The sequence below is a fragment of the Lissotriton helveticus genome, chromosome 5_1 (genome assembly GCF_964261635.1).
Source record: "Lissotriton helveticus chromosome 5_1, aLisHel1.1, whole genome shotgun sequence".
NCBI classification, from domain to species: Eukaryota; Metazoa; Chordata; class Amphibia; order Caudata; family Salamandridae; genus Lissotriton; species Lissotriton helveticus.
In genome coordinates this window covers 77,579,798-77,594,403 of record NC_136065.1, presented here as the reverse complement: position 1 = coordinate 77,594,403, position 14,606 = coordinate 77,579,798, and the positions used below count along the sequence as shown (strand labels likewise).

The window sequence follows — 14,606 nt, the reverse complement described above, 5'->3', positions numbered from 1 at the left end:
TAGAACACCCACATCCTGTTGTAAGATATTAAAGGTACTTTTGGATACTGTTAGCACTTTGACTGTTGTGTATGAACAGTAACTCACACTGAGCACTAGTCCGCAGCCGCTGCTCTTAATACTGAACCTTATTTCAAATACAGGTCTCATGTGATGTTATGTTATGTTAAAAGCATTTGTACAGCGCACGGACACCAGGTGGTTTCATGGTGCTTGAGACGAAGCGGTGAAGATGGACATGTGATTACTCGTAGGCTTGCCGGAACAGATACGTTTTAAGAAGTGTCCTGAAGGAGACGTAACTGGGGCAGAGTCTAAGTTCACTCTAAAATGAATTCCATAGCCTGGGAGCCAGGAAAGAAAATCTAAGGCCACCATGTTTTTTCCGCTTAAATGAGGGGATGACAAGCAGGTTATGGTGGAAAGAACGAAGGGCCCGAGAGGGGACATAGCGATGGATTCTGGAGGCAATGAAGGCAGGGCCCTGATTAGAGAGAGCCTTGAAAATTGTACACCCAAGTTTAAAGATGCAGCGTGAAGGTTCCTCAGAAGTGGAGAGACATATTGATGTTTAGGCTGGTGGAAAACAAGCCTAGCAGCTTGATTTTGCACCAGCTGCAGACGATGGAGCTGGTAAGCAGGAATGCCAACATAAAGAGCGTTGGCGTAATCAATGCGAGAGGTGATTAAGGCCATGATGACAAGAATAAGAGCCTCCATGGTCCGAAACCTACAGATTTTGCAAATTCTGCGAAGGTGAAAAAAGCAGGAAGAGGTAACAGCATTAATCTGAGGTTTCATAGAAAGGTCTTTGCAAATGATAACGCCAAGACTCTTGACCGAGTCCGCAGGGTGGGGGGGAGAACCCAAAGGGGAAGGCCAAAAGCTAGCATTCCAAGGGTTAGCATGCCCTCCAGTTAAAACAAGCTCCGTCTTATCAGGATTGAGTTTCAACTGGCTATGATGCATCCAGTCGCTAATGGACAGCATGGTGGATTGAAAGTTAGTGCGGGACGCTGAGGTGGAATCAAGTTTGAAGACCAGCTGGAGGTCATCCGCGTAGTTAAAAACGGAGACCGGGCTATTACAAAAGGAGGTTATCAAGGGGTGCATGTAGAGATTGAACAAGAGGGGTGATAAAGCGGAGCCCTGAGGGACTCCGCAGGTCAAATTAGAGTGGGATGCCACAAAGGAGGAAAGGTGAACCGCCTGGGAACGCTGATGCAGAAAAGATCTGATCCACTTCAGCGCCAGACCATGGACGCCAGCATTGTTGACACGGTCGATCAGGAGTTCATGATCGACCGTGTCAAAGGCCGCCGATAAATCCAGTAACACCAGAGCCTTGAAGATGTTGTTATCAGCACCCTTCCTGAGCTCGTCCATCACCGCCACAATGACAGCCTCGGTGGAATGGGCCGGCCTAAAGCCCGCCTGCTGAGGGTCATGGAACTGAGAGTTTTCAATAAATAAGCTTAGGCAATGAGTGACACGGGCCTTCAGAATCTTCCCGAGATACGGGAGTAACGAGATAGGGCGGAAGTTACTTAGAATTAATGGGTCGGCATTGTTTTTTTTTTTAGAATAGGGACCACTACCGCACGTTTGAACGAGTCTGGAACTATCCCAGTTGCTAAGGAATTGTTAAGCAAAGCGAGCGGAGGGTCCGGACAAGCAAGAAAGGCCTCATTAAGGATCTGAGGAGGGCATTAATTGTGAGGCGAGCCTGAGCTTACTTTGTTCAGGAGAGCCTCAAACTCTGTCTTGGAGATCGGAGGAAAGGCATCTAGCGAGAATGAGTTCTTGCTAGGCAAGACCGGGGTAGCAGAGGAGAGAGGAGGGGGGATGTTATTTTTTATAGTAGCGATTTTACTAATAAAATAGGAATTAAGTGAATCACATAATGTCTGGGAGGGACTGGATTGAATGATCACCCGATCGGGCAGCGTAAGTTCATTAACGATAGAGAAGATGTCTTTGGCCCGAGAGGCCGAGTCCGTGATCTTTTGTGAGAAGTATACTGTTTTAGCCTGAAGAATGGAATTTTTATATTGTTTCAACATGGTAACATAGGTGGATTCCTCTTCGGGGGTATAAAAACGTCTCCAGCGGCGCTCTGCCTGGCGCAGGGCCAATTTGTCCCTCTTTAATTGTTCGGTGAACCAGCGTTGGGCGTCATGGGGACGTTTAATTTTTATTTTCCTCAGGGGGGCGATCTTGTCACTGGCTACTTTCAGCCAAGATTCAAGACTGGAGGCCTGACCAGAAACAGAGGCTTGATCACTAGGAAGAGAAGCGGCCAATAAAGAGTGGAATTCTTCCAAATTGGCACGTTTCCAGTTACGAGCCACAAGGTTGCTGACAGGAGTCGGGGAGTGGGGGAAGTATGAGCCAAGGTAAAAGAGATAAAAGAATGGTCAGACCAAGGACAAGGGAAAATAAGAAGGGAAGAGATATCTATATTCAAGGTCCAAACTTGGTCTAAGATATGTCCCTTGGTGTGAGTGGCTATATGAACATGCTTAAAACAGTTCATTCCCCGCAGCAGGTCAGAGAACTCCACTGAGAGACTGCTCTCAAGGGTATCCGAGGGCCAGTAGTTAAAGACCCCAAGAATAATGATTCTGGCATGATTGATTACGAGTTGGGAGATCAGGTCACCAAAAAGCTGAGGGAACAGGGGCATATGGTCAGGGGGGCGATAAAAAAGGGCACACACAAAGGAAGATCGTGGTGAAGAGAATTTTAAAATAAGACTATCTACTCTGGGAAGAGTAACACTTTCCAGGGTCATGAATTAGTGCTGTTGGTGGATAATGGCTGCAACCCCGCCTCCCGCTTTACCCGAAGGTCGATTGGTCTGCAGTATATAATACCCAGCAGGGATAGCCGCTAGGATGTCTGGGGCGCAGCCATCCGTCAGCCACGTCTCTGACAGAAGGAGAATATCGATATTGTTAGCATCCAACAACTGAAAGATTTCAAGTTGGTGCTTCACCAACGAACGAGTGTTGAGGTAGGTGACTACAAGAGTGTCAACATCCGGTGATTGAGTGCCAGAGAACGGCTGAGAGGGTTTACTAGGCTGAACAAGTTCGCCGGATGCATAGGGGCGAGGTGGGGTCCTACAGGGAACCAGTATGCCACAGTCCAGTCCCTCCTGGCACAAGGACTGAGGGATGCAAGGTTTTGGAACTTATGAAGGTCAGACGAGGAATAAGTGACCAGATGAGCAGCATCTCTGGCCCCAGGTCCTGGCCGGGCGCAGACGGGCTTGCCTTTGGCACGCCGCCGGCGCGCCCGTCCGCTGCGCCGCCTTCCAAGCGCCATCCTAAATAGCCCTCGTGATAGGAAGTAGAGTGTCAGGCAGGAAGTGGTGCAGTGTGTAACGCTCACGAGCAGACCCTCCGCTCAATCGGCACAATGCCGTGGCGGAACGGAGTCAGGAGCGAGAAAATGGCAGGTAAGGATATTGAAAGTAAAAATATATACACAATTTAAAATAGCACAAATTTGCACAGGATATACTGGCAGAGTAATAGTGCTGGAGAAAACAAAGCGCTACGCGCACATCATGCGGCCTCAATCGCCGCGATCGTTGCGGGAGCGTTTCGTCCTATGTCTTAAATAGTAGAAATATCTGCAGCAACTAGCCCGCTAACCTGCGGAAGTAGAGTGTCAGGCAGGAAGTGGTGCAGTGTGTAACGCTCACGAGCAGACCCTCCGCTCAATCGGCACAATGCCGTGGCGGAACGGGGTCAGGAGCGAGAAAATGCCAAGTAAGGATATTGAAAGTAAAAATATATACACAATTTAAAATAGCGCAAATTTGCACAGGATATACTGGCAGAGTAATAGTGCTGGAGAAAACAAAGCGCTATGCGCACATCCTGCGGCCTCAATCGCCGCGATCGTCGCGGGAGCGCCTAGTCCTACGTCTTAAATATTAGAAATATCTGCAGCAACTAGCCCGCTAACCTGCGGAAGTAGAGTGTCAGGCAGGAAGTGGTGCAGTGTGTAACACTCCCGAGCAGACCCTCCGCCCAATCGGCACAATGCCGTGGCGGAACGGGGTCAGGAGCGAGAAAATGCCAGGTAAGGATATTGAAAGTAAAAATATATACACAATTTAAAATAGCGCAAATTTGCACAGGATATACTGGCAGAGTAATAGTGCTGGAGAAAACAAAGCGCTACGCGCACATCATGCGGCCTCAATCGCCGCGATGTGATGTTCATCCTTTGTTCATGTAGCTGTCACTGCTCTTTAATACAAAGATGATGCTTGTGTTTTTACAGGTGTAATAATGTGAAGATTCAGACCCCAGAGATGGTGGTGAAGAGTTATAAAGGTAAAGATCATTGTGACGATTAGCTCTGTATGTTACGGTTCATGAAAATGATGTATGGTTTTGTGTGGTATGGTATGGAATGTTATGTTCAAATGATATGGGATAGGAAGGGATGAGATAGTGTGTATGGTATGGTATAGAACGTTATGATTGGATGGGAGGGTGTGGTGTGCTATGGGTTGTATCATGGTATAATATGGTATGATGGGATGGTGTGGTTTGGAATGGGATGTGATGGGATGGGATGGTATTAAATGGTAATTTGCATTCAATGAGATGGCATGGATTGGTGTGGTGTGCTATGGAATGGCATGGAATGTTCAGGTGGTATGGTATGGGTAGGAAGGGATTAGATGCGATTGGATGGTGTGGTATGGAATTGTATGGAATGGGATGTTATGGCGGTATGGTATGGAACGTTATGATGGGATGGTGTGTTGTGATTTGGGGCGGGATCATAGTATAATATGGGATGGCATGGAATTGCACCTCAGAATTCGGTTTGTACTGCATAACTCATTCTGTGTTCCAACAGTGACCATACACATGCTTCTACACTGACCCAGCGCAAGCACCTACACTGACCTAGCGCATGCACCTACACTGACCTAGCGCATGCCCCTACACTGACCCAGCGCATGCACCTACACTGACCCAGCGCATGCCCCTACACTGACCCAGCGCATGCCCCTACACTGACCTAACGCATGCACCTACACTGACCCAGCGCATGCCCCTACACTGACCCAGCACATGCACCTACACTGACCCAGCACATGCACCTACACTGACCCAGCACATGCACCTACACTGACCCAGCACATGCACCTACACTGACCCAGCACATGCACCTACACTGACCCAGCACATGCACCTACACTGACCCAGCACATGCCCCTACACTGACCCAGCGCATGCCCCTACACTGACCCAGCGCATGCCCCTACACTGACCCAGCGCATGCACCTACACTGACCCAGCACATGCACCTACACTGACCCAGCGCATGCACCTACACTGACCCAGCGCATGCCCCTACACTGACCCAGCACATGCACCTACACTGACCCAGCACATGCACCTACACTGACCCAGCACATGCACCTACACTGACCCAGCGCATGCACCTACACTGACCCAGCGCATGCCCCTACACTGACCCAGCACATGCACCTACACTGACCCAGCACATGCCCCTACACTGACCCAGCGCATGCCCCTACACTGACCCAGCCCATGCACCTACACTGACCCAGCACATGCACCTACACTGACCCAGCGCATGCACCTACACTGACCCAGCGCATGCCCCTACACTGACCCAGCACATGCACCTACACTGACCCAGCACATGCCCCTACACTGACCCAGCACATGCCCCTACACTGACCCAGCGCATGCCCCTACACTGACCCAGCGCATGCATCTACACTGACCCAGCGCATGCCCCTACACTGACCCAGCACATTCACCTACACTGACCCAGTGCATGCCCCTACACTGACCCAGCGCATGCACCTACACTGCCCTAGTGCATGCACCTACACTGCCCCAGCGTATGCACCTACACTGACCCAGCGCATGCACCTACACTGACCCAGCGCATGCACCTACACTGACCCAGCGCATGCCCCTACACTGACCCAGCGCATGCACCTACACTGTCACAGCGCATGCCCCTACACTGACCCAGCGCATGCCCCTACACTGACCCAGCGCATGCACCTACACTGACCCAGCGCATGCACCTACACTGACCCAGCGCATGCACCTACACTGACCCAGCACATGCATCTACACTGACCCAGCACATGCACCTACACTGACCCAGCGCATGCCCCTACACTGACCCAGCGCATGCCCCTACACTGACCCAGCACATGCCCCTACACTGACCCAGCACATGCCCCTACACTGACCCAGCACATGCACCTACACTGACCCAGCACATGCACCTACACTGACCCAGCACATGCACCTACACTGACCCAGCACATGCCCCTACACTGACCCAGCACATGCATCTACACTGACCCAGCGCATGCACCTACACTGACCCAGCGCATGCACCTACACTGACCCAGCACATTCACCTACACTGACCCAGTGCATGCCCCTACACTGACCCAGCGCATGCACCTACACTGACCCAGCACATGCACCTACACTGACCTAACGCATGCACCTACACTGACCTAGCGCATGCACCTACACTGACCCAGCGCATGCACCTACACTGACCCAGCACATGCACCTACAGTGACCCAGCACATGCACCTACACTGACCCAGCACATGCACCTACACTGACCCAGCACATGCACCTACACTGACCCAGCACATGCATCTACACTGACCCAGCACATGCATCTACACTGACCCAGCACATTCATCTACACTGACCCAGCACATTCACCTACACTGACCCAGCACATGCCCCTACACTGACCCAGCACATGCCCCTACACTGACCCAGCGCATGCCCCTACACTGACCCAGCACATGCACCTACACTGACCCAGCACATGCCCCTACACTGACCCAGCGCATGCCCCTACACTGACCCAGCCCATGCACCTACACTGACCCAGCACATGCACCTACACTGACCCAGCGCATGCACCTACACTGACCCAGCGCATGCCCCTACACTGACCCAGCACATGCACCTACACTGACCCAGCACATGCACCTACACTGACCTAACGCATGCACCTACACTGACCTAGCGCATGCACCTACACTGACCCAGCGCATGCACCTACACTGACCCAGCACATGCACCTACAGTGACCCAGCACATGCACCTACAGTGACCCAGCACATGCACCTACACTGACCCAGCACATGCACCTACACTGACCCAGCGCATGCACCTACACTGACCCAGCGCATGCCCCTACACTGACCCAGCACATGCACCTACACTGACCCAGCACATGCACCTACACTGACCCAGCACATGCACCTACACTGACCCAGCGCATGCACCTACACTGACCCAGCGCATGCCCCTACACTGACCCAGCACATGCACCTACACTGACCCAGCACATGCCCCTACACTGACCCAGCGCATGCCCCTACACTGACCCAGCCCATGCACCTACACTGACCCAGCACATGCACCTACACTGACCCAGCGCATGCACCTACACTGACCCAGCGCATGCCCCTACACTGACCCAGCACATGCCCCTACACTGACCCAGCACATGCACCTACACTGACCCAGCACATGCCCCTACACTGACCCAGCACATGCCCCTACACTGACCCAGCGCATGCCCCTACACTGACCCAGCGCATGCATCTACACTGACCCAGCGCATGCCCCTACACTGACCCAGCACATTCACCTACACTGACCCAGTGCATGCCCCTACACTGACCCAGCGCATGCACCTACACTGCCCTAGTGCATGCACCTACACTGCCCCAGCGTATGCACCTACACTGACCCAGCGCATGCACCTACACTGACCCAGCGCATGCACCTACACTGACCCAGCGCATGCCCCTACACTGACCCAGCGCATGCACCTACACTGTCACAGCGCATGCCCCTACACTGACCCAGCGCATGCCCCTACACTGACCCAGCGCATGCACCTACACTGACCCAGCGCATGCACCTACACTGACCCAGCGCATGCACCTACACTGACCCAGCACATGCATCTACACTGACCCAGCACATGCACCTACACTGACCCAGCGCATGCCCCTACACTGACCCAGCGCATGCCCCTACACTGACCCAGCACATGCCCCTACACTGACCCAGCACATGCCCCTACACTGACCCAGCACATGCACCTACACTGACCCAGCACATGCACCTACACTGACCCAGCACATGCACCTACACTGACCCAGCACATGCCCCTACACTGACCCAGCACATGCATCTACACTGACCCAGCGCATGCACCTACACTGACCCAGCGCATGCACCTACACTGACCCAGCACATTCACCTACACTGACCCAGTGCATGCACCTACACTGACCCAGCACATTCACCTACACTGACCCAGCACATGCCCCTACACTGACCCAGCACATGCATCTACACTGACCCAGCGCATGCCCCTACACTGTCCCAGCGCATGCACCTACACTGACCCAGCGCATGCCCCTACACTGACCCAGCGCATGCATCTACACTGACCCAGCGCATGCCCCTACACTGACCCAGCACATGCCCCTACACTGACCCAGCGCATGCCCCTACACTGACCCAGCGCATGCACCTACACTGACCCAGCACATGCACCTACACTGACCTAACGCATGCACCTACACTGACCTAGCGCATGCACCTACACTGACCCAGCGCATGCACCTACACTGACCCAGCACATGCACCTACAGTGACCCAGCACATGCACCTACACTGACCCAGCACATGCACCTACACTGACCCAGCACATGCACCTACACTGACCCAGCACATGCATCTACACTGACCCAGCACATGCATCTACACTGACCCAGCACATTCATCTACACTGACCCAGCACATTCACCTACACTGACCCAGCACATGCCCCTACACTGACCCAGCACATGCCCCTACACTGACCCAGCGCATGCCCCTACACTGACCCAGCACATGCACCTACACTGACCCAGCGCATGCCCCTACACTGACCCAGCGCATGCACCTACACTGACCCAGCGCATGCACCTACACTGACCCAGCGCATGCACCTACACTGACCCAGCGCATGCCCCTACACTGACCCAGCACATGCACCTACACTGACCCAGCACATGCACCTACACTGACCCAGCGCATGCACCTACACTGACCCAGCGCATGCCCCTACACTGACCCAGCACATGCACCTACACTGACCCAGCACATGCCCCTACACTGACCCAGCGCATGCCCCTACACTGACCCAGCCCATGCACCTACACTGACCCAGCACATGCACCTACACTGACCCAGCGCATGCACCTACACTGACCCAGCGCATGCACCTACACTGACCCAGCGCATGCCCCTACACTGACCCAGCACATGCACCTACACTGACCCAGCACATGCCCCTACACTGACCCAGCACATGCCCCTACACTGACCCAGCGCATGCACCTACACTGCCCTAGTGCATGCACCTACACTGCCCCAGCGTATGCACCTACACTGACCCAGCGCATGCACCTACACTGACCCAGCGCATGCACCTACACTGACCCAGAGCATGCCCCTACACTGACCCAGCACATGCACCTACACTGACCCAGCGCATGCCCCTACACTGTCCCAGCGCATGCCCCTACACTGACCCAGCGCATGCCCCTACACTGACCCAGCGCATGCACCTACACTGACCCAGCGCATGCACCTACACTGACCCAGCGCATGCACCTACACTGACCCAGCGCATGCACCTACACTGACCCAGCGCATGCATCTACACTGACCCAGCGCATGCACCTACACTGACCCAGCGCATGCCCCTACACTGACCCAGCGCATGCCCCTACACTGACCCAGCACATGCCCCTACACTGACCCAGCACATGCACCTACACTGACCCAGCACATGCACCTACACTGACCCAGCACATGCACCTACACTGACCCAGCACATGCACCTACACTGACCCAGCACATGCCCCTACACTGACCCAGCGCATGCACCTACACTGACCCAGCGCATGCACCTACACTGACCCAGCACATTCACCTACACTGACCCAGTGCATGCCCCTACACTGACCCAGCACATGCACCTACACTGACCCAGCACATGCACCTAGACTGACCCAGCGCATGCCCCTACACTGACCCAGCGCATGCACCTAGACTGACCCAGCGCGTACACCTCTACGGACCCAGCGCATGCATCTACACTTACCTAGCGTATGCACCTACACTAACCTAGGGCATGCACCTACACTTGCCTAGGGCATGCACCTACACTGACCTAGCGCATGCACCTACACTGACCTAGCGCAGGCATCTACACTGACCCAGCGCATGCACCTACACTGACCCAGCGCATGCACCTACACTGACCCAGCACATTCACCTACACTGACCCAGTGCATGCCCCTACACTGACCCAGCGCATGCACCTACACTGCCCTAGTGCATGCACCTACACTGCCCCAGCGTATGCACCTACACTGACCCAGCGCATGCACCTACACTGACCCAGCGCATGCACCTACACTGACCCAGCGCATGCACCTGCACTGACCCAGCGCATGCCCCTACACTGACCCAGCGCATGCACCTACACTGTCCCAGCGCATGCCCCTACACTGACCCAGCGCATGCCCCTACACTGACCCAGCGCATGCACCTACACTGACCCAGCGCATGCCCCTACACTGACCCAGCGCATGCCCCTACACTGACCCAGCGCATGCACCTACACTGACCCAGCACATGCCCCTACACTGACCCAGCGCATGCCCCTACACTGACCCAGCGCATGCCCCTACACTGACCCAGCGCATGCCCCTACACTGACCCAGCGCATGCACCTAGACTGACCCAGCGCGTACACCTCTACGGACCCAGCGCATGCATCTACACTTACCTAGCGTATGCACCTACACTAACCTAGGGCATGCACCTACACTTGCCTAGGGCATGCACCTACACTGACCTAGCGCATGCACCTACACTGACCTAGCGCATGCACCTACACTGTTGTAGTTCATGCACTTAGCCTGAGACACCCCATGCACCTACACTGACCTAGCGCATACTTCTACTCTGATCTAATGTCTGCACCTATAGTGACGTAGTGTATGAACCTACACTGACCTAGCACATGCACCCACGCTGGCCAAGCGCATGCACCTACACTAACCTAGCACATATATCTACACTGATGTAGTGCATCCATCTACAATGCAGTGTAGTATATGACTGGTACTGTATACCTTGGAGTAGCTCTATTGCTCTGTATCATCTAATATAGAGTACTAACTAGTACAGTATGTCTTGGATTAATTCTGTTTTCTGTACAATCTAATGCAGTGTACTGACTAGTACTGTACTCCTTGGAGTGTCTCTCTCACTCTGTACCGTCTAATGCAGTGTACTGAGTTGTACTGTATACCTTGGAGTAGTTTGCCATCTTATGCGGATTACAGGCTTCTACTGCATGCCTTTGGAGTAGCTCTGTGACTCTTCACCATCTAATGCAGTGTTCTGACTAGTACAGTATACCTTCTAATAACTCTGTACCATGTAATTCACTGTACTGACTAGTACTGTATACCTTCTAGTAGCTCTCCTTCCCTGCAGCCTCCATTGCGGTTCACTGTTTACTGCTGTATACCTTTGAAGTAGCTTTGTCACTCTGGGACTTCTAATAGAGTGTACTGACTAGTACAGATCACCTCTATCACAACTGAGATGCACCTCCTTGCAGAACATTTGCCCAAGATTTCTCATCCTTTTCAACCTGACTGACAGCTGTCGAAGCCTGGTTTATTTTTGAGAAGCAGCTTCACCACTTGTGAGCCTTTTTTTCCTCCTAGTTCTTGCTTCTGCTCTAACTTTGCTGCTTTAAGACTCTTATTTTCCAGTAGTGGGGAAACTTCCAGTAGTAAGGTTGGATCGAATTGTAATAAGGGTTCTCTTATCATGTCATTATTTATTCGACTGGGGTACGTTGGGAGTATCTGCCGCCTCAATTCGGTCCAGCTCCTCTCCCAGTGATTCTGTTGTTGTAAGAAACTGTCTCTATATATACTGCACCAAAGGAAGGTACAGTGTGTATAGAGTCCAAGGGTCTCCAGAGGTTTGGCAGAGGTTAAAGTTAGATAGAACCTTACTCCCTAAAGTGGTAGCTTGGTCGAGCAGAAAGGCAGCATCAGAGGACCGTGTAAAGCATTTGATGTACGCACTCAGTCAGCAAATGGTCTCACACACTCAAAAACTGAACTCTAGGCCAATTGTTTTGTATAGAAAAATATACTGTTGCTTTATTTTTAGAACCAAGCAAGCCTGGTGCAAGTAAGCATAACAATACTTTTCAGTAGAAAATGACTTCTATGAACACAGTTCAAAATAGCAGTGTAACTTGTACTGGTTTTGGTTACAGTTTTAAGAAAGCAGTTTGCAACACATTGCAGGTATAGTACATTCAATTGAATGTGCTTTTTAAGTAAAATGCAGTTAATTACTTTTCAGATTACTTTTGCTAACACAGGACTGGATCCTAGATTCAGCCCTGGGACATTTTCTGAAAACAGGTGAGTAAATGCGTTTTGGTTAAAGGTTTGATTTTTAAGGAATATTATTGCATTTCAAAAGATGACACTTAAAAACTTTTTCACATAGAATCACCAATGTTATCCTATGGGAGGAATTTCACTTAGCAGCTATGTTAGGTTATCGTTACTTTTTCTTACTCAGTGCTGGATCCTGGATTCAGCACTGGGACATTTCCTGAAAACAGTTGAGGAAATGCGTTTTGGTTATTCGGCTGATTTTGAAGGAATATTTGTTGTTTTAAAAAGTCGACACATAAAAATTTTTTGAGACAAAAAGGTTCAATGTTATCCTATGAGAAAAATGAGTTATCGGTTTCAAGGTAAGTAATCGATCTTTTGAGTTAGGGTTCTGGGGTTAGATTGAGGGGTCTCCCAGGGTCAGTGATGCACTGTTGTTGCACCCTCAACAACACTCGGGCGGCGGGGTGCAGAGTATTGAGACCCAATGTTATCCTATGGTGGATGGGGGGGCTCAGGTTGTTGGCGGCTGGCAAGCAGGCCACAGGGTTGTGGGAGCAAAGTTCCTGGGGTTAAGCTCAGGGCATGTTGGGGACCAAGTGAGCACCAAAGGGGCGCCCTCAGCGGCGCTAGGGTAGCCAGGTGCAGGGTGCTGTTTTGAGGTCGGGTGCCCTGTTGATTTCAATGGAAATTCTCCGGGACAAAGAAACACTGCAGGCTCGGGGACGAGGATTTTCCAGGAGTGACCACCAGTTCGAGGGGTAAGTTGGGATGTAGAGGGATAGTTAAGCACCGCTGAGTTGGGCACACAAGGCCGTGGGGCATCTGGTGCAAGGGTGCCTTTGGACGTCGAATTTTCGTACCCGCTCTGGTCACGGTAGGGAGGGGGGTCCTCTGGATTGAGGCTGCAGGCGACGTCTGGAGGCTTGAGGCAGGTCAGGGGTGGCCGGATCTCGGGTCAGGATCGCCGGGGGGACCTCCTCTTGGTGTTTGTTCACTCAAACACGTGCTGGGCTCGGTGGGTGCGGAGTGTGCTGGATTTGCGGTTTCTGGCTGGCACCAGAAGGCGCAGTTTAAACACATCCGGTGTTCACTGAGAAACAGCTTGGAAAGTGAATGCAGGCAGGCCCATATACTCTTAATGGCAGCACTGCACTTACAGGAATGGACCTGGGTACTGTAGGGGTACAGGGTTCATGCACCTCTACTCTCACCACTGGCATAGGGCACCCAGCTAGAGGGGTGAGTGGTGTATGACAGGGCAGTGTTTAGTGGGCATGGCACACAGGGATGTGTACAATATACACGTTCCTCATACCCCGCAGACGCACGGACCAAGATACGAGATGTCCATTAACTTGATTAGGATTCTCTAATTGTGACTGATTGGCATATGCAGCTGTAGTGCTGTGGACTTCAGGCAATATTTATATTTGTGATTTTCTTTTTGCTTGTTTCACGGCACAAGGAATTAAACCGTTATTACGTTCATGTACCAGACCGAGGTCAAGACAAAGATTCACTGTAGGTGATGCACAGCTGCTTGTTTATTGTCTCAGTTTCTGGGACATTTTAGCATCAAAGTCGGGAGCTTCTTGACAGGATGGTTGTTCTGAATGGACACATGACGTGGTACTCCCTTAAGTGCAGAAGTCACTTTGCAGCAATTTCCACAGCTTTATTAGTTGCCAAGATAGACTGATTCATTTTACCACACACAAGTGACCCCTGAGTGCCTGCGATCTTGGTTTAGGGATCATAATGAAAGACTTGTTCAGAAGGGGTAAAGGTTTGAATCCCTGCAGTCCATTCTGTTGATCAATAGCTTTGATTGCAACGATTTGACTACCAGGCATTGGCACCTTTTGCAAGTTATGCAAGCTCTTACTGACCTGCTGCTGTTCACAGATTCGGCTATGGGCAGAATCATAGACATCAATATACCAAAATGGCAGGTGTAGCGGAATTGACATCACACATCCTTTGACCTTAATGACATCACATTAGGGGATGCATATGACTACTACTGACTCCAAGGCAT

The 14,606-nt window shown here is 52.0% G+C and overlaps 1 protein-coding gene across 1 annotated transcript in view; it reads left to right on the top strand.

Annotated features, from left to right (window-relative positions):
- LOC144754159 (E3 ubiquitin-protein ligase TRIM39-like) overlaps positions 1 to 14,606 on the top strand; it is a 78,865-nt gene that overhangs the window by 53,026 nt on the left and 11,233 nt on the right. The window contains exon 5 of the mRNA XM_078641741.1: positions 4,300 to 4,352. Within this exon, the coding sequence (XP_078497867.1) occupies positions 4,300 to 4,352 (53 nt within the window). The remainder of the gene's footprint in view (positions 1 to 4,299; positions 4,353 to 14,606) is intronic.